Genomic DNA, 21072 nt, shown 5'->3' with positions numbered 1-21072 from the left:
ATTTTGTTTTTATTTCAGTTTATTTGACTTTGTTCATCCAAATATTTAACAAATAATAGTTTACATTCGTATAACACTGGCTGCATATCAATAGGTTTTTAAGTGATGTCAAGACTGTCATACAAAGCAATATTCATAGTTTCACACACAATTGGCAAAAAAATGTAATTTTAATGGTCTGAGATTAAGTTTTTCCCACACATATATAGGTTTGTAATGCTTACGTCTATATTTAGCTGTCGACTTCTTTATTCGTCGCATAAAAAGCTACTTTTTTACGTCTCCTGTTGTATACATTAAAAAATTGTATAATAGAAGTATATGCAAAATGATCAAATCAATTGATTCGATTGAAAGGCACAACTGTTATACACTTGTAGTAAATTTTTAGACGTTCTCGCTTTTAATCTACTCGCTACTCAAATTGAGTTGAGTTTTTGAGTTAAATGCCATACAGAAATAAAAGTTCAACTTTTATTCCTTCGTGTTCGTTTTTCCAATTAAGCATTTTACACAAATTTGTAAAGTATATATTTTAATATGCAAGCAAACTATTATTAAAACTTAGCTACTCGTCATCTAATCGAATTTGACTGTTCGAAAGCCATATCTGTTTTATAAATTCTATATAAATTGTTCGTCAATAAATTCAAGAAAAACGATGCAATATGCCAAAGTTTTATGAAAACATTCTAAACAGTTCCAGATTGTTATTTAAGTTGCTGTCCACAAAATACTAGCCAGACAATCAACCGATTGAAAGTTGTACATGTCTGTTATACAGTCAGCTTACAAACTTTTATAAAAGTCAAGCTATATAAATTACTCGTCGCTGAATAATTTATATACGATGCAGCGTTTGAAACTGTTATAAACAATTCATAATTGGTTTGCAAACGATTATTAAATTCGCTCGTTACATTTAAATCGCTAAACGTTAATCGATTGTTGATTGTTCCTTAATCTCATAATCTGTCTACTACATTTGTTTTAATATGTGTTTGGTCTGTGCTAGGACTCGGGCCAACTATCATTTAACCCGACTGGAATATAATGATTGCCTCTGGCTAAGCATTAAAAAGTTAGAAAGAAAAACAAACTTGTTTGTCATACTGTCGCTGTCTGCTTACAGACGGTAATTGGTTGATGGCGCCTTGGGCGAACTACGTGATTGACCAAACAAGTAGCGTGACATTGAGGAGGGTGAACGCATGGCAGCATCTGCAATTTGCCCATCATCAACATCCGCATCGACGACGTCAGCGGTTTTACTCACACCACCGCCGGTGCAGCAATGGCGACGTTGCATCAACCGAATGGGACGCGTTAAATCGATGGAGTCGCCATTCTGTCGCTGTTCCGCTTCCGCCACGCACTCCATTGCCTTCCATTGGCGCAGGCCAAGCATAAAGGCGTCCGTTACATTCGTTGCCGTCTTCGAGGAGGTCTCAATGTGTGACACAATCGATTGATCCGTGCACCATTGTTGCACATCCTCGCGACTCACTTGTCGTTTCTGCTCTCGAATATCATTCTGTGAATTGAAATGACATTGACATTGAATCGGGACTCTCTTCCAGGACAAACACTTACCTTATTGCCCACCACAATGAAGGGGAATCTGTCCGGCTTAACATCCGCATAGTTGATAAACTCGTTGCGCCACAATTTCAGTCCACGGAGACTATCCCGATCATCCAAGGCAAAGCAAAGCAGACAAATGTCAGAACCTCTATAAAAAGGTGTACGCAGTGCCCGAAATCGTTCCTGTCCAGCTGTATCCCATATCTAAATAAAAAGATTTTCTAAATATACTAACAATATATTTCTTAATTGTCTGTCATTCAATTAAGGTTCTATTGAAATTTGCATTAATTGAAACTAACGCGAATCTATAGTCCCTAATTGGGGTCGCACATATATGCATTAAAATCATGGGCAGGTCGGTGAAAAGATAGCAAAAGCTTGCGTAATAACAAGCTACAGTCATACACTAACTAAAATCTCTTAAAACCTAGACAAATGCAGTGGCTGATAATGTCACGCTGATAAGAAAGTCAAAACAAATTCACACAAAAAACATTCAAAACATTGAATATACACAGGTGTGTTAACAAATTGAAAATATATGTTTAACAAAATTTTGCTTAAAGTTTATATGAACTATTCAAGCAATCTCCAAGAATTCAAAAACATAGAGTAAGTATTTCAATATGGTAGCATCAGTCTGGAATTGGGATACTTAGATTTTAATTAAATAAGATATTCAGTTTTTCGTAAAAAAAAAAATAGATATTCTTTCGACATGAAGACTATACACGATATGAAAATGACATTTTCTCACATAAAGACTATAAACGATATGAAAATGACATTTTTACACATTATAGAACAGTACATAAAACATATTTTCGCATTATAGTTTTGACAGTCTTGAAGTACTTACATATATGTGCGTTATGTAAATAGAATATGTAGACATGAACTATTTTTAATAATATTTCTACCTTCAAGTGTCTAGTTTATATGGTTAAAAAGTAAAAATAATTAAAAGATGTTATATAAAAGCTCCGACTATTTTATAATGAATCATATAATTAATTTTTAGTTTGATTAATAGTAACTCTTAAGCAAATAAGAGATATAATATGGAAAACCTTTTAAAAATTTGATTATATAATGTTTTATAATACAAATCGACTACAGATAGTTAATATAATTAAAAAAGCACTTTTTCTGTTATCATCGTTATTTTTACTATTTCCTTTTTAATTAAATGAATCTGCTTTTTTATTTTCAGTTTTCCGGGTATTCCCCCACGTACTCGAATTGTAGCAATCTTGATTCGTTTAGGATTTTCTCAAAGCGCTCGGGAACAGCTCAGAGTTATATTTATGTACATCTATATAATTTGGTTCACATGTACATTTATGTATATAAGAACATTCAGCTTACAAAGTTGCGCACTTCTTGTTATTCTTTTTCGACCAAAATTCAACGAAGCGTTAACATAAAAACTGCTGGTGGCTTTGTCTGCAGCAAATTTCAACAGCAATAAATGACTAATAAGAGCTTTAATTGCCATTGATTTACAAAGTTTTTGTTTTGTAATTTTTTAAGTAACAAGAATTTGTTGTATTGATTAGTAGTTAGTTTAGTCAACATTATTATTCGACTTATTTAAACTGCCATTTAGCACTATTTTCGATGAGTCGTTGTGAGCCGAGTGCACAATCTTAAAGCCTGTTGCATATTTATAAGCCCGACAAAAGCTGTCCGACGGTGGAAATGTGAATTCAAATGGAAGCCGACAGCATAAATAAAATGCATCATCCAGAGGAGGAAAAAGCCGAGCGCGGGAACCGGTTAAGAACTTGGCAAAAACTGTACGCATTCGGAATTTCTATGGATGGTTCCCTAAACATGGAAAGACTGTGCAGGCACACACATACAGTGGGTCACAGCTTATTTGACCTAACTAAATTTTGTGCGCTGCTTGGTTTTTATTGCCTAATTCAAATATAATATACAAAAAGAAAAAATTAAATCATTTGATTAAGTTAAGTATTAAAATTAAATAACAAATCTGCAATAATTAATATACAATTTGTAGAATGTAAAAGCTGTGGGTCAAATAAGTTGGGAGCCACTGTACATGCATACAGACATTCATATGTTACAAATTTGAAAAGTGAAACAAAGTCTTCGCATTGTTGTTAATGTTTGCGGGATTTTTGATACGATGTTAAACTGTACGTTAATTGAGCGTGTGTGTGTGTGTGTGAGTGAGTGGGGGCAGATAAAACAGATAATAGTACGCTGTTCAAATCTAAGCAAAACAAATAAGTTTGTCACTATACAAGTCACTGCTATGTTAATTTAATAAACTGAGATGAATATTAAAAATAAACAAGTAAATTTTGTAATATGACATTATTGTAAACGTATCGTGTAATATAAAACTTTGAGACGCGTTAATTTCTAGAAACCAATTTAAAATGTTTGTCTGTCCAATTGGAATCACAGTAAGAAGAAACAGAACTGAACGAAACTAAGTAAGTAATCTAGTTAGAGATCAACAATTACTTTAGACGGACCTGCAGAGTGTACTTCTCGCCGTCCACTGTAATGTCCTTGTTCATAAACTCTACGCCGATGGTATGGAAGTTGTTCTCATCATACCGGTTCGATACGAAACGGGTGAGAAGCGCCGATTTGCCCACGCCCCCGTCGCCCAGTATGATGACCTTGAGTAGTTTGGTTTTGTGCGGTGGGCGCATATTTGTCATTTTATACGTATGTATTTACACGGGGCAACCGCCGGCACTCTCAATAATTATAATTATACCAAGTAAATTGTTGTAAATAAAAAACTGCGCAACAATAAATTATCTAGACAAATGCGCTTTTTTTCTTTGTATCATCAATCACTGCTTTCGTAGCATTGCATTTATTTACAAAACTAATTTTGTTGCAATTAAAGTAACGTGCACATTTTTTTTCTTTCAAAGGCAACAATTAAACCATTGAAATTGAACACTCAACACAACCGCGCGGCGCTGCGTATCTTATTGGACAACCGTCAGCTGTCAAATACAATTAGAATAATACGATAACGATATATAATAACGATAGGACTATCCGTGGCGGCCTCTCCTTTTTAAACCAATGGGGCAGCTTTGTATACCAGATAAAACTTGCCGATAGCTTGAACGTCTGGCAGCCTTTCATTTCAATAAAAGTGTGAACAGTCTGGCTACTCTAGAAAGCGCACGCGTAATTTTAAAATGTAACAAACAATTGTTTAAGAAAGCAACTATGACAAATCCAATGAATTTTGAAATTATATAAAATAAAGGTGAATAATTTTACTATAAGTTACACAATTTTAAATTTAATTAAATTTGAAAATTAAATAAAGATTTGCGTAATTCAAAAATATATTAAACTAAGACCATTGACATAAATTAAAAACTGGATTTAAAAGATTAACAGATAAACTCATTAGACTTTAGGAAGCATAAAGTTTCTTTACATCAGTTAAAGCATTCTCGAGTTATGATATAAAATTGAATCTACTCTCTAAGGAAAGCAGTTTAAGAAATAGCAATTTTATAAATTTGAAAATGTTTTAGCATGAAAAAAAAATTAATAAGTTACCTAAATCAAATTTGGATTTTAACAAGATAATACAATAGTTTTTGTATTGCTTTAATTGCATTTTAAATATTCTATAAATTAATATTAAACTGAAATCTCGTTTAGCCTTTGATAACTGCAATGGGACGCATTTTGATGCACTTTTTGCTGATTCCCGCCGCATGACAGGTATCCACGACGTCGGTGACATCTTTGTACGCTTCCGGAGCCTCTTCCATGACCAGTTTTGGACTGGCCACACGTATGGCAATGCCAAGTTGATCCAGTTTGTCCAGGACCTCCTTGTAGTCCAGATTGCGACGCGACTTGGCGCGTGACAAAGCGCGACCCTGTAAAGGATTATACATTAAAATACTTGGCTTATCATTGGGATCAACAAGTGGTGCTTACGGCGCCGTGACACGTGCTGCCAAAGGTCTCCTGCATGCCGCGTTCCGTGCCCGTGAGGACGTAGCTGCAGGTGCCCATGGTGCCGCCAACGAGCACAGGTTGTCCGGTTAACTGATAGTCCACTGGGATCAATGGATGATGTGGCGGGAAAGCGCGTGTGGAACCTTTGCGATGCACGAGCAGCTTGCGCTCCTTGCCATCGACCATGTGATTTTCCACCTTGGCAATGTTGTGCGAGACATCGTAGATGACATGCATGTCCAGATCATCGGGAGTTGTGTTGAACATCTTGGCAAACGCCTGACGTGTGAGGAAAGTCATCGAGCTGCGATTGACCCAAGCGAAATTTGCCGCTGCCGCCATGGCCTTCAGGTAATCCTGACCCTCAACAGAGTTGATGCGGGCACAGGCCAATTGGCGATCGTTGGTTTCGATCTTGTCGCGTTTCATTGCCTTCTCCATTTGGACGAGGGCATCGGTGGCCACCTGATGGCCAAAGCCACGGCTGCCCGAGTGTATCATGACCACCACTTGGCCTTTCTCCTCGATGCCCATCTTGGAGGCACTCCACTTGTCGTAGATCTCGTCCACCACTTGAATCTCGGCATAGTGATTGCCAGCGCCCAATGTGCCCAGCTGAGGCAGACCACGTTTCTTGGCCCGCATGCTCACCTTGGCGGGATCAGCGTTCAGCATGCGGCCATACTCCTCGCAGTGCTCCTTGTCCTCGGCCCAGACGTAACCCTCGCGTAGTGACCAATCCATGCCCATTTCGAGTGCCTCCTCCAGATCTCGGGCAGTCATCGGAATGATGCCCTTGGAGCCCACGCCCACAGGTATGTGATCGAATAGCGACTGTGCCAGCTGCTCCTTCACAGGCTGCACATCCTTCTCGTATAGATTTGTGCGCAACAAACGCACGCCACAATTGATGTCGAATCCCACACCGCCCGGACTGACCACAGACAGTGGATCATCCATGTCAAAGGCAGCCATGTTGCCAATGGCAAAGCCATAGCCCGAGTGAATATCAGGCAATCCAATTGAGCGTCCCACAATTCCCGGCAATGCAGCCACATTGGCAATCTGCTTGACCCCCGGCAGAAAGCCGCCAACAGCTCCGGGACGGCAGGAGTTCTTTAGCTCCTCCAGCATCAACTTCTCCAGGCGACTGTTGACAAAGAAACATCCTTCCACGTTCATATTGGGCTGGAAGCCCTTTTTGATGCGCCAACAATGATCATTGATTTTCTCCAGATATTTGAGTTCCTCCTCGTACGTGCGCACCACCATTTTGCACAGTAACTGCTTCTTTCAATTGTTGATAATCTATTTGCTAATTTACTTGTTATTTGATGCAATAAATACAATCTATTTCGTCAGAATTTGCAATGCAATTTGACAATTGCTTGCCGGCAAGTGACCACTGTTGCCAACTTAGCTATTTTAAAGCTAGATCTGGCTATTTTCAGAGTCGTTTGCTACAATCATTTCAAAATTGCTATTAGATGGAAATCTGGCTGTTTTAAATATATATTCAGCTTAGTTTTGCTATTCATATTTTAAGTCAAACTGTACAAAACTGACCACAATAACAAATTTCGATGCTCTCTAGACAGAAACAGTATTGATCCCTCTAAAAACTTGCCAGCACTGGAGTGGAAGATTGCCATGCATATCAACAATAAACGTTGCCACCTGGTTGAAAAAAATGTGAACGTCTGACACCCTTAAAACTATCTAGATCGTTTTTCATTTAAGTTCCTTTTTTCCAAGAAGGAACAAAATTATATTTTCAAAACTAGAATTTTTGAATTTTATTTACAACTTCTCTCCTGACGAACTCCCCAACATTAAATATTTTACCAAATATTGAATCTCAATAATTGCAATTAATTTATTGGTGAAAATATCTAGTTTTTCCCGCGACAGGTGGGCCGTAGACGTCAACGTTACTGGACTGGTAGACAGTGATGCTCAAATGAGGATGCAATTCACTGACTTCACCCACATTAAACATGGTTGTGCCTACTAGCCAATTGATTTTAAAATATCTCAGACGACTGAGGATTGCTTCATCCAGACTGGCCGCATCTTTGTTGTATAAAGCCAAGGTTTCCAACTTCTTTGCAGAGTGCAACAGCAACATCAATTGATTCTGATCCTCAATGTCGCAACGGCTGAGATTCAATTCGCGCAGTGTAGTAGCAATTGTTAGGATTTCCTTAACATAATCGCTGTTTATGTTGGCATGCTGAATTTTGAGTGCTCGGAGTCGTCCACCTTCTTTTGCTCCCACAAAGAGTTGATGCAGAAGGATGAGTACCTCGTCTGATCGAATGGAATAACCCACATTAACATTAAGGCTTTGCAAGTGTCGACCAAGTGCCTGCAACTGTTCTCCATTATATTGTGGCGGGAACCGCATACTGAACTCAAAGTGACGAAATCTGTGGAACTGTCGTTCAATGGCATCATCGATTATAGGATGTACATTACCAAAAATAACCATTAGCTGGTCCAGTGAAAAGTATACGAAAATATTGTCCAGACAATCGTCGTTAAGTGTTAACAGCGAAGTGTTCCATGAATCCATTTTAAATGGCGACTGAAAAAAAGAATTTAAAACTGTCAAATGGGCGCAAAGCTATCGTATATCGGAACAGTCGATAATAAGAACTGTAAGGTTGCCAGACTGCAATCGATTGCAATCCTTGAAATCGATATGATATACTTTTACTATTAAATACGAATTAAGTAGCATTTTTCTTGTTATTTTCTATTAACCCACTTTAATTTAACAGACTTTAAAAATGTATGTTGTGATTTTTTCGGCGCAAAGCTGTGAGTTAAAAAGCTATCGTGTATGGTATCAATCGATAATATATCAGCTGTTGGCGCGTGTGCATGTGTATGTATTGTTTATATCTGTGCTGTCTACGTGTTTGTGGCCGACGCCGCTCCAAAATTCAAGTGAATCATATAAAACTCGTCTCCAACTTGCGCGAAACTCACGAGCAGCAGCGTTCACTGCCAATTCAGCAAAAATATATTTTCAATTCCAAACGCGAGCGCGACGGGTAAAACTTCGACCAGACAGTCGCCGTCGACTCTAAACTGCTGAGTGCTTGTGCTGTTGTTGTTGTCGAGTCGCGGTACATATTAAAAAATTGTTTGCGTGGATTACGAATTTAAGTCAATTAAACTACGTTTGTGTCTGGTTTAAAATGTTCCAATTGGAATTATAGATGTGTCAATAAGTGTATATGTTTACGAGGCGTGGCAACCTCTTTGTGTGCTAACATATAACCCAATTGGAGAATTCAACACACACACACTTACACATAGTCATACCTGAACTAGAACAAGAGCAATTCAAAGGAAACGGTGCAATGGATGATTTAGGTGAGTGCACACCACACAAAAAATACTTCCTGTTAGCGTGAAAGGTGGCACCCTGTATATAACACAGGGTGCGGCAACGTGCTTAGTTAGTTGGCAGTGAAGTTGCTGCTGCTGTGTCTTCAAGGTCAATTGTTTTTAGTTTTAAGCGGCATAGAGATACCTTCATACATAAATACAAATACCTAAGCTAATTAGCATTTTGTGTAAGCAGTTTCTGGCAATGGCTGCTAGATGGCTCATGAATAATTCTTTAAAGTTCTTTGACACCTCAGAATAAGACTCATTCCGTTTCTTATCTGTATTGCTGGCCCGATTAATCATGTATGATTAGTTCCCCCTTTATCATACAAAAATGTATTTTTGAACACCCCGACCAATACTTATCGCAGCTTATGGATAGTTACTTTGCATCCTTGCCATTGCATTCTTTGCGATTTTATGATTTATACGCATTCCTGGAAATCAAAGCGAACAACAGCAACAACAACAGCGATGTTTCGCCGTCGACGTTGCAATCATTCACACGTTAGCAGTCTGCAAGTTATGCACATTGAAAGTCGCCTTTGTCAATCGCCTTCGAATTGTAAATGATGTGGCTTCGTTAAGCTGGCCCAACTGTTAATTGGGATTGCGGTTGATTTGTTTGTTTTGTTTTCCACACACTTGTTTTAGTCATCATCAGCAGAAGTTCATGTATCGTCATTTTGTATCGCAGCTGCTGTTCGGTCTTCTTACTTTATTTTCTTTATGACACAATTTCTCGGCTGTTTACTGCCTGTTGCGCTTGTTCTGAATGTCTCTTGATAAACGTACGCACACATGCATGAATACAAACAGTGGGCAAATTCCTAAGAGTTGAGTAAAGGCCACTCACTCACACTCACACACACACATACACATACACACAAACTGACTAAGTTGACAGCTCGACTGCAACTTTAAGCTCAGCTGACTGCACTTCGCCCACGCACCGTGGTGCACTTACACTCAAAATGAAAGCACAAATTTCCCATTCACGAACGAGTTCGAAATGAGTTGAGTATGCCCACTTTATTGATCAGTGCCGTTGCCGTCAAAGTGACTACCCACTCGACACACGCAACGTCCGGAGTCGGATTGCGTGTGCAGTTGAAGTTGTTGATGTGTCTCTTCTCAGCACTGTCACTCATCACAGCAAAAATTACACTAAACTTAGAATGAACAACGCATTGAGATTTTATATTTAAACCCATTTGTATGTAAATAAAAGCAAATACTATATATGTACATACAAACGTACTTGGCTTATCGAACATATCAGTGCACATTATATTTTTTAATCACAACGTGATCGTCCGAATGCTTTTTTAAACCACTGTAAAGCATTTGACAATCTTTGTCTGCCTTACTGCTTATTCCTCTTTTCGCCTTTTGCCTCCCACTTGGGGCTTTCGTTTTGCGGTTTTGTTGCTGTCGCCGCGACGGCGTTGTCATCACAACCTCATCATCACGACTTGCAGCAACCGCAGTCAGAGCAACGCCGGCTGCGACGCGACGAGTCTCTGACTGAGCTATAGTAAAGCGAAACAGATGAAATGAACAACGTTTCGTTTGTTTATTCGCTCTCTTTCTACTAGTCTCTCTCGGGCGCTCACTGACTGCGCGCGGCGCTCGTGAGAGCAACGCTGCGTTTGTTTCTATTGAAGCTCTTTTGACGCTGCGTTTTGGGGTTCCATTTCATGTTCCATTAGCTAGTGCAAGCGCCAAGTTTCATTTCAGTCGTTTGCGACGCTTTTGCTTAAACGCGACGCAAAACGCGCGCGCTTCACTTGCGTCCATAATGAGGAATAACAACAAAATATGAAAACAAAATTTGAGCATTGGCAATGTCATATTAAAAAATAAAAAAACATTTAAAAACACAGTGCCGGTTGATATACAGTGTAATCGGGCAATCAATCGATAAAGAGAAAAAGTGCCGCCGACAAATCAATCAATTGATCAAGTGCTCAATGTGAATCAAAATACAATCCAAAGACATAAAAACTGCACAAAAAGTCAATGAAAAATCGGTGGGGATTGTGGCAGGTGGTGTAGCGTGGGAAAATTGTTTATTTAGCTCATGTCCACCGAAGCAATAGTACGAGGAGTAGATAATATTTACTATTTTTGTGGGTAAATAAAAGATAATAAATATAAAGCTCTGTAAACTGTATTACTAAGATAAACCAGGAAAGAATTTCAGTAGCTAGAATGATAAGACAAAAAGCCGCCAAATAGGCAAAAGTCAAAAAAGAGACAAAAATATTTATATATATATATTATATAGTCAACAGATTAATGATCTCACTGTCACTCACTAAATCCCGCAAACATCGTTCTATAGCTTTGAGAATTTTAATTTAAACTAATTATGAAGCTAATTTCTAAATCCAATAAGCAACTAAAAAAAGAACAAACTGAATAACGAGGAATATGCCTAAATGTGACAACGGAACAGAAATTTTGGGTAGCGCCATTAATTATAAATGTCCCCGACATGCGGATTATAAGCGATATTAAAAAAATAAGAAAATAAATTGAAACACTAATCGTAGGCGTCCAAAGAGGGAAATCTTTTTGATGAGATCTCATCTAACTAGAACTCGTGACTGGAAAATTGGAACAAACAAAATAAAACGACGCAATAATAATAATTACGAGTCTACGACATTTCCTGACACATATTTCAATCACTTGGCTTGCGACTCTCCTCCCAATCAGTATCTCGGATTACGAAAGCACCCACAAAGTGACTGAAATATTGGATGTATTGGTTTTGGATAGAACTACGCTTGCATCCATTAAATGCACTTAGAGCAATTGCCGCCAAACGAATTTCAATTAGTCACAAAATGTATCTGTATCTTTCGGATGCCACACAATCGTTTGTTTATGACGACACAGCTGTTTTTTTCCCCTCTTAACAATTTTCGCCCACACGCATGCGTTAAGGGCAACTCCAACGAATTCCACTTTACAGTGCCCGATTAAATGTTTGTACAAACCATTAGTTCAAATATCGTAAGAGGAAGAAGAGAAGTTAGCACCTCTTGACTTCTGTCTCTTTCTCTCCCTCTTCCTCTCTTTGCGTTTCTACTGCAATGAGTTCATCGTTCATTTTGTTAGCGTTATTATTGTATAGCTAGTTCTCGTGCTCAATCGGCGAACAGATTCTTATCTCCAAGTGCCAACTCATAAAATTTCAATTAGTGTGCGTTGTTTTTGTTTGCTCGACAAAAGGGAGAACATAACAGCGATCTCTCTCACTCTCCCTTTTAGTATAAAGTTTTCTCAAGAGTAGGGCTTCCTTTATACTTACACAGATCTTCTTTCTTAGACTTCAGTTTAAAACTTTGTATGAATATATGAACTTTATATTTACTATCCAATCGTATTTTCATAGATAGTACAAATTAATTAGACGGAGAACTTCTTACCTCTTACTTTCTTTTTCGTTTTCCTTGTTTAAATAAAGTAACAAATAGAACAAGTCAAGTCAAGTCAGCAAGTCTTTTTTCTATAGATCTTATTCCACTTCAGTCTCCAATTGATGATCACTTTTGATATATTGTAGCCGAAATATACATTTTATGGGAAAAACTCCTGGGTTATATCCATTTGTTATTCTAGACCGGAATAGATCGCAGCTTTGGAAATTTTCAATTCTTTGTCATTGTCTGAAAAATACTACTAGTATTGTTTTTCCTGTTACTCTATTCTTATCTACAACTTATCAGTTCTTTCTCATTTTTGATACACAGATCTTCCTTATTAAACTTAATTTTTAAGCATTCCCTTACTAAACTTTTACGCCTGATAGCGTTAGAACAATAGATCCCACAACTCAAAAAAATAGTTTTCAATAATTTCCGGTCACATACAAAGCTTAGGACAGAATTTAAATAAATTTTACTGCGGCATAAAATGGAGAAATTTATGGGCAGTACGGACAATACTGGTACGGGTTTAGATCACCCACGTGAACGTACACACATATAAGTATATTTTTTTTCACCGTTCGTTTCTCACCTTTGGCGCCTTCAACAAGGTCAGGCACACACGCACACACAACCTTATTTTATGTACTTACCAATAAAATATTTCTATAGTATTTATATAGAGATCGCGTTCATCCGAGGCATCGGTCAACGTGCGTCCAAGTCCATCGAGCACTGGCTCTTGGAATTTCCTTTAGACACAAAAAAAAAACCAAATAAAACAACAAAAATAAAAGAAAAAGAAAAGAGAAAAAAGCTGAAAGAATTATCGTGCCTTTGACTTTTAAATATAGAAACTGGCAAACACGAATCGCGTTTGTTAAATTTGTTGTTGTTCTATTCAGACGTCATAGTAAGACCTGGAAAATGTTGTGGACATTATCCCAGGGCTCCACATTGGAAGCTACCTTTTTGGCAGTGCACTGCGGAAATGTTGTGCCCTTCTTTTTTTATTTTCAATTAATTTCTTTTTTTGGTCTTCAGTTGAAGATTTTGCTCCGCTGACGAGACGAAACGACAAAACGTCGCCTTTGATTTGGCAGAAATTTTATTTTTAGTTCTCGATCAACGTGTTGACGTAATTTGGCAACCTTGATTCCCCGCTAGCATCCATTCCAACAAAAAAAACAACAACTCAAACTAAAATATAAACCTGCTGATGCTGCGCTCTTTTTTCTTTTGTTTTTTTTTTTTTAATTTCTAATTTATGTTTATTATTTGTTACCTTTTCCAATGTGTCGTTATTTGTTTAGACACATGTTAGTTGTGTGCGTCTTGTATTTTCTTTTTGGTATTTTTATGGTTAATAAATCTGGCATTATGGCACTCGGATCAGCGCGATCATCCCAATGTGCTCTTGTCGTCCGTCGAAGCTAATAAATTTCCAAAGTTTCATATATCAACTGTGTATTGCTCCATTTATTTGAACAACCCACGAATGCGATTGATTATAAATTGGGTCATTTTTTATAATAAAGAATCTAGATTTATTAAAGCAAATTAAGTCTAGTTCGATATTTGGAGCCAAAGTAAAAGATAAATCTAACTGACATGATATAAAATTGTTGATTATAATTTTACATTTTAAATGTTGTTTATAGTTTGACCAATTATTTTTCTTCTTTAGCATTTGCAAAAGTCGCTTAAAAATTGTTCAAAAAACGAAAGAATTAGCTGAGATATTTACAGAACATAAAAATGTTAAATTTTATTCAACAAATTATAAATTGATATTAACATTTGGTTTACAGATCTTAAATATGTAACATGACAACAAACGTTTATTCTTCTCAACATAACATGGTAACGTCATTAGCAGTATTTCAGCAGTAACAAAACTTGCATACCTTAATAAAAAGATAACACTGTTAAATATGACTTTTTACTTAATAATTGAGCTAGTCACGGAGTTCTTATCATTTAAGTTGATCCCAACTTAAACGCCCCATCTTGCCATCTTGATGATTCAAAGTGCTCTCTAGGGAAAAATATTTTCTACTTCACCAAGTCGTCATCGATTCTTTATTTTCTCTGTTGATCTTTTCCTTCTCTCTAATCATTGTCAATTTTGGATTATTTGTTGACAACTTTAATAACTGCTAGCACTTTAATGTTCTCTTACAAATCCAATAGACTCCCAGTTCACTCCCAGCAATACATTCATTTCTAATGCATTCTCCCCAGTCATAAATATGTATATCATTAAGTTGATAGGTTTGGGGTGGGACTAAACTATGATAGACAGGCGGATACCGAATGACAGGCGAAACTCAACACAAACAAAGTGACAAATCCGTCGACGGGTCCCGAAAGGCCAAAAATAAAAATGCGCTTATAAATAATTCAAATAGATCTAGGGCCAAGGAGCGGGCTGTAAAAAAGATGTACTCTCTACAAATCTTTTAAATAAATCAACAAATTTTACTCTATATTAGAAATGAAAAGATTTCTGATTTCTCATTGGCTTTTTAATGCAGCTAAAAGATTAAATTGTGTTAAACAATAATGGATAGAACAATGTACGGTAAAATCGATCCGGGTGCTCGACAACCCTATCGCACAGTGAGAAGCAAGGGTATTCAACCGGGCTGTAAGTACTTTATAATAATCCACTTCGACTAACCCAAATCCGGTACTAACTCACATACAAAGTTCAATTTGATTTCGCATTGCACATCGTTCATTTGGAATGAATTTGATCTCCAGAGTTCCACGCAATGCTCGAGACCTCCAATATTATCGGGCTGTCCGACGGACCAGTTGAAATATTCGGCATCCCGTCCGGTGGCCTGAGAGGTGTATACACCCGAAACGGCAAGATCATTAAGGGATATCCAGTAGCTTCTTGATGGATGCAGATAAGGGCTGAGTAACTGTAGCTCTGACTCCGTCTCTAAAGTCACTAGGAAGCCTCCAAGCTGTCGACAAAAGTTGGAGGCTCCAAACCAATTGACACGCTGTGTATCCTCTATAAAGTAAATCTTTGCTCCGATTTGTGTAAAATTGTTCTGCTCGTTAACTATTTGGGATTGTAATCTTGTTATTAATATTCTGTAAAAGAAACATATTTGTACCTCTTCTTCCAATGGTCGTACTGTTAATAGCTATCACCCCTAATGATATTAGTAACAAGTATTTTAAACACATTGCAATGTCCATTTGTAGTCCGAATGCCTGGAACGTATAACTCTGACTGTTGCAAAATTTATTTCCTTTCAACTCAGTTTGCTTCTCAGATAAGACTAGAAATACCTATGATTGTGCTATTGATAATATTAATCGTTTAAAAACTTATCTAATGCTTTAAGCGTTCAAATCGTGAAATAAGGGCAGGTCTTACTTCCAGACTAAATGTTGTTGTCATATTTTTTGGCTAGTTCTGGAAATTTTTAAATTTCGTTTTTTTTTAAAGCTGGCAACATTGGTGCATAGTTGACAAAGCGCCACCTATTGCTCGTTTCAGAAATGTAAAAATATTAAAATCTGTTGCATAATTTTAGGCATTTCGATTTTTCAGTCTATAAAAATTAAGAATTTTGTGCACTTAGACTTTAAACTAAATAGGGATAATAAAATGTTTTAAAATTGTAATACTTTTATAACTTTATTCATATATTTCTTCGTTTATACCCAACAAAAGTGGTATTTGATCTATTTAATGCAACTATTTTAAGGTAACTGATTGTTTTTTAGGGATACATAAAGTTCCCAAAACTTCAATATGATGACACAAGATTAAATATATGTATGTATTTCTATTTAGGCAAAATAAAAATAAAAAATGATACATTTATTTTAGAATATTTGTGTCAAAATAACTCAAAAATGTGATAATTATTAAATAAATCAATTTCTTGCACAATTTCAAACAAAACGTAAGAAATCAATTTGAGATTTTATGCCTGTTGCATACGCAAACGTAAACAAATGTAATACAAACAACAAAATGTGACGTAACATCCTCACAAACATACATGCAAACACAAACACATGCGCATTTTATTGCAACTGTGCTGTTGTGAAAAGGGTCAAGTCAAAATGCCTCCGAATTGATCGCAACTTTTTGTAGCAGATGCTCAATAGATAGTTGCTTGACCTGATCTTTCCACACCCTACATTCTGATGGGTTGTGGAAGGGCATATTTAAATTATAAAAGACAGATGTCAATGCGTTTAAAACGATGAAAACTTAGAAATAGTTGATTATTAGATAAGTTTGAGAGTTTAAATCTATTTAAATTAAAATGAATTACATAATTAATTAGTTTGAATACGATTATATGTTATTTGTTATTATTTATTTAAATAATATAGTTCAAGCTTATTTAATCTAATAATATTAAAGTATAGCATAAGTAAGATGCTCTAAAATGTTCTATAGAGTATCTTTACGTCCAGCAGTTTCTCTATGCTATTGTTTACATTGCTTTTCGCAATTACACACACACACATGTGGATGTGTGTACAAAACAAACACCTAAACATTATTTAGAGATTGCATCGCAAGTGAAGTCTCTACTTGTCAGACATTGATTTGAATATTTTGAATTCAGTTTGTAATTAGACGCCGCGCGGTCTTCAACAACATCGACGTCCGTTCAAATTGTGCATTGAAAAAACATGAAAATCGGTAAGCTGCAATCTGTGAAATTGTGAATCAGACGGGGGCAGGGTTTACGAGTACTACGATGACGACAAACCCCGACGACGTTGTTCATTCATTAGATCATTCTCATAACATTCATTCAACACCCGAAGCGACTGCTTAAAAATATTCGAGTATATTCGTTGTGGGCGTCGTATAGTTTGTGACACTGTTCTGCTTGTTGTCTAGTATCAATATACGTAGTGTTTGTGTGTGTGTGTGTTCAGATGTATTTACCTGTATCGGCGATTGTGTAAGCTCTTAATTGCTAAGGTTTTGTAGTTGATTCAATGTTATAACAATAAGCCTTGGTAAAACAAGTAAGACAGAGTAAGTTTAAAATGAATTACTTTCAGATACCCTGTAACTATACAAACCGGGAGATAAAACTGTTGTTAGTGAAAAATTAACATTAAAATTAGGGAATAACACCGCAACCGTTAGCCTGAACTGAAACCGTAACCGAATGAAAACTCTCTGTCAAGAACCGAATACCGAAACGTTTGTACCGGTGCAGTTGTGGTAAAGTTGCTAGTTTTCCAACTTCCAACTGTCATAACCTGATAAAAACTGAATAGATTTTCAAACGGAATATCATTTTGATCATGATTTATCCTTTACATTCAATCTGTATTCAATTTTGTTTATTTAGAAGATATAATACCAAGATTCGATTTCGATGGTAAGGGACCCCCCTTTGAAATATTGAAAATTAATAATTTTAAATTTCATGCTTTCACTTTTAATCAACTGCTTATATCGTAATTAGCATAAAAAAAAAAACTTTAAACTAGATTCTGAGACCTTTAATTTTTTTGTAAAAAATCTTGAAGAACTGGACAAAAATGTTGATTTGTAAAGTTGCTAGTCCGAAGTCTGACCAACTTCAAACTGTCATAACTTGATCCAAACTGAACCGATTTTTAAGCGGAATGTCATTTCGATCATTATTTGACCTCTTAATTAATTCTGCATTTAAATTTTTAACATCTAAAAAATTTGATATTTTTTCGATTCTAAGCCATCCAACATTCGATTCTCCATACCTACCCTTTGACATTTTTCCAAAAACTTTGATCTCTCATAACTTCATCAAAAATTAACAGATTTTTAAACGGAATGTCATTTTGATTATGATTTGGCCTCTTTATTGATTCTGCATTTATTTTTTTATCATCTAGAAAATTTGAAATTTTTTCGATTGTAAGCCATCTAACATCCAATTTTCCATACGTACAGATACCAGAACCGAAAGAAAAAAATTGAAATAGAACCTTTTACTGCCTTAACTTTTGTAATTATTGTAATTATTGTAATTATTGTCGGATCGTTATGAAATTTGAGGATCACAAAAAAAATACAGTAAATTAGTAAAGAACCAAAAGTCAAAGTAATACCTCTTAAAATGCGAATATAGTTCATAACTTAAGCAAAAAGGAAATACTTATAACATATGGGTATTTATGAATTGACTATAGAGTTTTTTTTTTCGCAATTTACATACCCATTGTTATTAAGTACTGGGTATATTTATCTTTCGTCTACCAGATGTCAATGCAACTTGGGATTAGCATTAAGTAAACCTTTGGCAGACCGGAAATCAGTTTTAAAAACTTGTCGAAATCTTATGGAACCAGTTTGCACATTACTTAGTTTACTTAATCTTTATTTTTGTATATTACAATGTGTTTTAATATATTATATGGAACATATATCATCTTGGGTTGACCACTTTAATTTCCACTTGTTAACCTTTATGAACTGCCAAATAAAAATACAAATAATCTTGGCAATCAATTGTGGGGTTCATCGCTAAAATATAAAAGAAAAATAAAATCCTACAACGAGCTGTCAAATTTATACGAAATAATCAACAGCAACACTTTTAATTTGTTGCCATTCGTTGTTGTTGTTTTTTTGTTGTTGCATACTAATTTTAGTTTTGGTCAAAGTCAAGTGAGTCATCTATCGGGTCCCCAAACACTACAAGTGCGCCGGATACTGTTTGATGATTCTGCTCGACAGGTGGCGCCTCTACGACAAACGCCCACAAAGAAGCCTGTGTGGCACCAACAGCAGCAGCAGCAACGGCAACACAACAAATGGCAACGTTTACTCAACACTTTTTTTGTTGTACAACCAAAAGTGTTGTAATCCACAGCAACAATACCAACAAAACAAATATACACCCATTTGAGTTTGAGCGAGTTTTCCCACCCTCTCTTGAGTGAGTTATGCGCTGCACACTGGTATCAATTTCAAAATCTTTGAGCAAAAAGAAACAAACAAAATTTAATATTTAAATTAATAAATACTATGCTTGTCGAAACCGCTTTTTACACTTTTATAAATTCAACTTCGTCAATACAATATAAATAAATTATTCTACGGTTAAAAAGATAAATTTCAATAAATTAAAAATAAAATAAATTCAATTTAGAATGCTTACTTTATTATAAATGGCAATAAAATTGGTAAAAATATTGAATTTTCTTGTTTATTTATTTACTTTAATCGATAGACACAGCTGTTGTTTGAAACCCGAAATACTAGACTTAGTACCAGTGTGCGCTGCTGCTGTGAGACTCGCAGCAGCCTCAGCTTCAGCAACGGTTTTCGTCGGACGTCTTGTTCAGTTGCTTTTAAGATTTTGCCGAGCGAAAAATAATTTTTGGTGCTCTGTTGCCGTCGCAGTCGCAATTGCTTTGTGCGTGAAAATCGTCGATCGATTGTTTGTGTACTTCTGTTAGCATTTGTTTTATGCAAGTGTGTATGTGTGTGTGCCAAAATAATATTAATACGAAATTTTGGCAGTAAGCGAGCGATCGAGCGAGCGTGTGTGTGTGTGTGTGAGTGAGTGAGTGAGAAGAATTTAATTAAGGCAACCAATTTCAATCAAAGCAACAGCAACAACAACAGCAAATAAATGATTCAGTTGAAAACGAAAGTGACAACAGCAAACTGCAAAAATATGTAACAAAGTCAACAGCAATTGCGAGAAACGTGAAGGAGAAGAAGAAACCGAAGTAACAACAACAACAACATCTGCAGTAGCAGCAGTCAAGAGCATTAACAATAACAACAACAATTGAATATGCGCGTGTTGCTTGACCTGCTCTACGCGTCGTGCTCACCCACGCTCTCTTCCTCTCAGTCTCGCTCGCTGTCCGTCCACACTCTCTCAGAGCACGCAGTGTGCAAACCGTTTCAACAGCTGTCATGTGGTTGACTGTGACTCTAACTATTGTGACTGTTAACTGCAGCTGTCCGTTCACTCCCTCCTTCTGTTGTGTGATTGAGCCACTCTGTGTATCTCTCTCTCTCTTTGCATCTCCGCTGTCTTCGTAGACTTTTGTTGATTAACTGCATCTCTGCAAACTTCAAAGTGTTGTTCACTCAATTGATTCTCTCTCGCTGCTTTTATGGCGGCTTTTAATTGAATTTAATTGCGTTTTGATGAACGCAACTTGACGAAAAATTTAACCAATCGTTTAAATTGTCATCTCAACTGCATTTTGTCGTTGTTTTTTGATGGCTTTTTAATGAATCTCTCACATTGCTTTTGGCACTGTACTCGGGGTGTACACTTGAAGAAATATCTATACAATTTCGCAGAAATTTAAATTTCCTAGAGAAAAGTCGAAGCTTCAATTATTTATTATGCCGACAAAGAGATTTTCTTTTATGGTGATATCTATTAAAATTTCTTTTTTAATCGCTTTTTGAAGTAGTTCTAGCTTACAGATTGAACTAAATCCCGTTGCGACACTCAAAACAAATCATTCACAACAACAACATAGAGTATATATGTAGATGAATAAATTTCAATTTCTGTCACTTTCCGACTCATTTCCTCTCCACCCAGTTCGCATCATAATTCTTTCCACCAAGTTTTGACGTTGACCCACTGAAGCGCGACGCTCTGATAACCCTGTCAGTTCTATATTTAGACCT

General features: G+C 36.4%; 5 protein-coding genes across 11 annotated transcripts in view; 1 reads left to right on the top strand and 4 right to left on the bottom strand.

Moving 5' to 3' along the window:
- Window position 1: 1 nt before the first annotated feature.
- Window positions 2-4627, bottom strand: LOC117780001 (ras-related protein Rab-9A). The gene is made up of 3 exons (XM_034616366.1): window positions 4098-4627; window positions 1594-1788; window positions 2-1534 (listed from the first exon to the last, which is right to left on the bottom strand). The coding sequence occupies exons 1-3, from the start codon at window positions 4287-4289 to the stop codon at window positions 1127-1129; spliced, it is 795 nt and encodes a 264-aa protein (XP_034472257.1). The 5' UTR covers window positions 4290-4627; the 3' UTR covers window positions 2-1126.
- A 543-nt stretch (window positions 4628-5170) lies between these two features.
- On the bottom strand, window positions 5171-6973 carry LOC117781579 (tRNA-splicing ligase RtcB homolog). Its single transcript, XM_034618350.1, has 2 exons — window positions 5551-6973; window positions 5171-5489 (listed from the first exon to the last, which is right to left on the bottom strand). Exons 1-2 carry the CDS (start codon window positions 6841-6843, stop codon window positions 5262-5264), a joined length of 1521 nt encoding a protein of 506 aa, XP_034474241.1. The 5' UTR covers window positions 6844-6973; the 3' UTR covers window positions 5171-5261.
- Window positions 6974-7422: 449 nt separating this feature from the next.
- On the bottom strand, window positions 7423-10441 carry LOC117782234. 5 transcript variants are annotated; one of them, XM_034619264.1, is made up of 2 exons: window positions 10344-10441; window positions 7423-8158 (listed from the first exon to the last, which is right to left on the bottom strand). In XM_034619264.1, the coding sequence occupies exon 2, from the start codon at window positions 8144-8146 to the stop codon at window positions 7448-7450; it is 699 nt and encodes a 232-aa protein (XP_034475155.1). In that variant the 5' UTR covers window positions 8147-8158; window positions 10344-10441; the 3' UTR covers window positions 7423-7447. The 5 variants fall into 5 exon arrangements, with proteins under 5 accessions (XP_034475155.1, XP_034475157.1, XP_034475153.1 ...); XM_034619266.1 differs by lacking the exon at window positions 10344-10441 and adding an exon at window positions 10235-10323; XM_034619262.1 differs by lacking the exon at window positions 10344-10441 and adding an exon at window positions 9941-10141.
- Window positions 8537-21072, top strand: part of LOC117782232 (leupaxin) — a 27449-nt gene continuing 14913 nt past the window's right edge. Inside the window, exon 1 of one of the 3 annotated variants that reach the window (XM_034619259.1) lies at window positions 8537-8955. In XM_034619259.1, coding sequence (XP_034475150.1) covers window positions 8943-8955 — 13 coding nt within the window. In that variant the 5' untranslated portion in view covers window positions 8537-8942. Of the gene's footprint in view, window positions 8956-14950; window positions 15064-17012; window positions 17104-21072 lie in introns of those variants that run through there. The other 2 variants (XM_034619257.1, XM_034619260.1) reach the window with 2 other exon arrangements.
- LOC117782235 (C-type lectin 37Db) lies at window positions 14927-15691 on the bottom strand. The gene is made up of 2 exons (XM_034619268.1): window positions 15548-15691; window positions 14927-15492 (listed from the first exon to the last, which is right to left on the bottom strand). Exons 1-2 carry the CDS (start codon window positions 15630-15632, stop codon window positions 15092-15094), a joined length of 486 nt encoding a protein of 161 aa, XP_034475159.1. The 5' UTR covers window positions 15633-15691; the 3' UTR covers window positions 14927-15091.

The sequence above is a fragment of the Drosophila innubila genome (assembly GCF_004354385.1).
Source record: "Drosophila innubila isolate TH190305 chromosome 2L unlocalized genomic scaffold, UK_Dinn_1.0 4_B_2L, whole genome shotgun sequence".
Taxonomy (NCBI): Eukaryota; Metazoa; Arthropoda; class Insecta; order Diptera; family Drosophilidae; genus Drosophila; species Drosophila innubila.
This window is presented reverse-complemented; position numbering and strand designations above follow the sequence as displayed.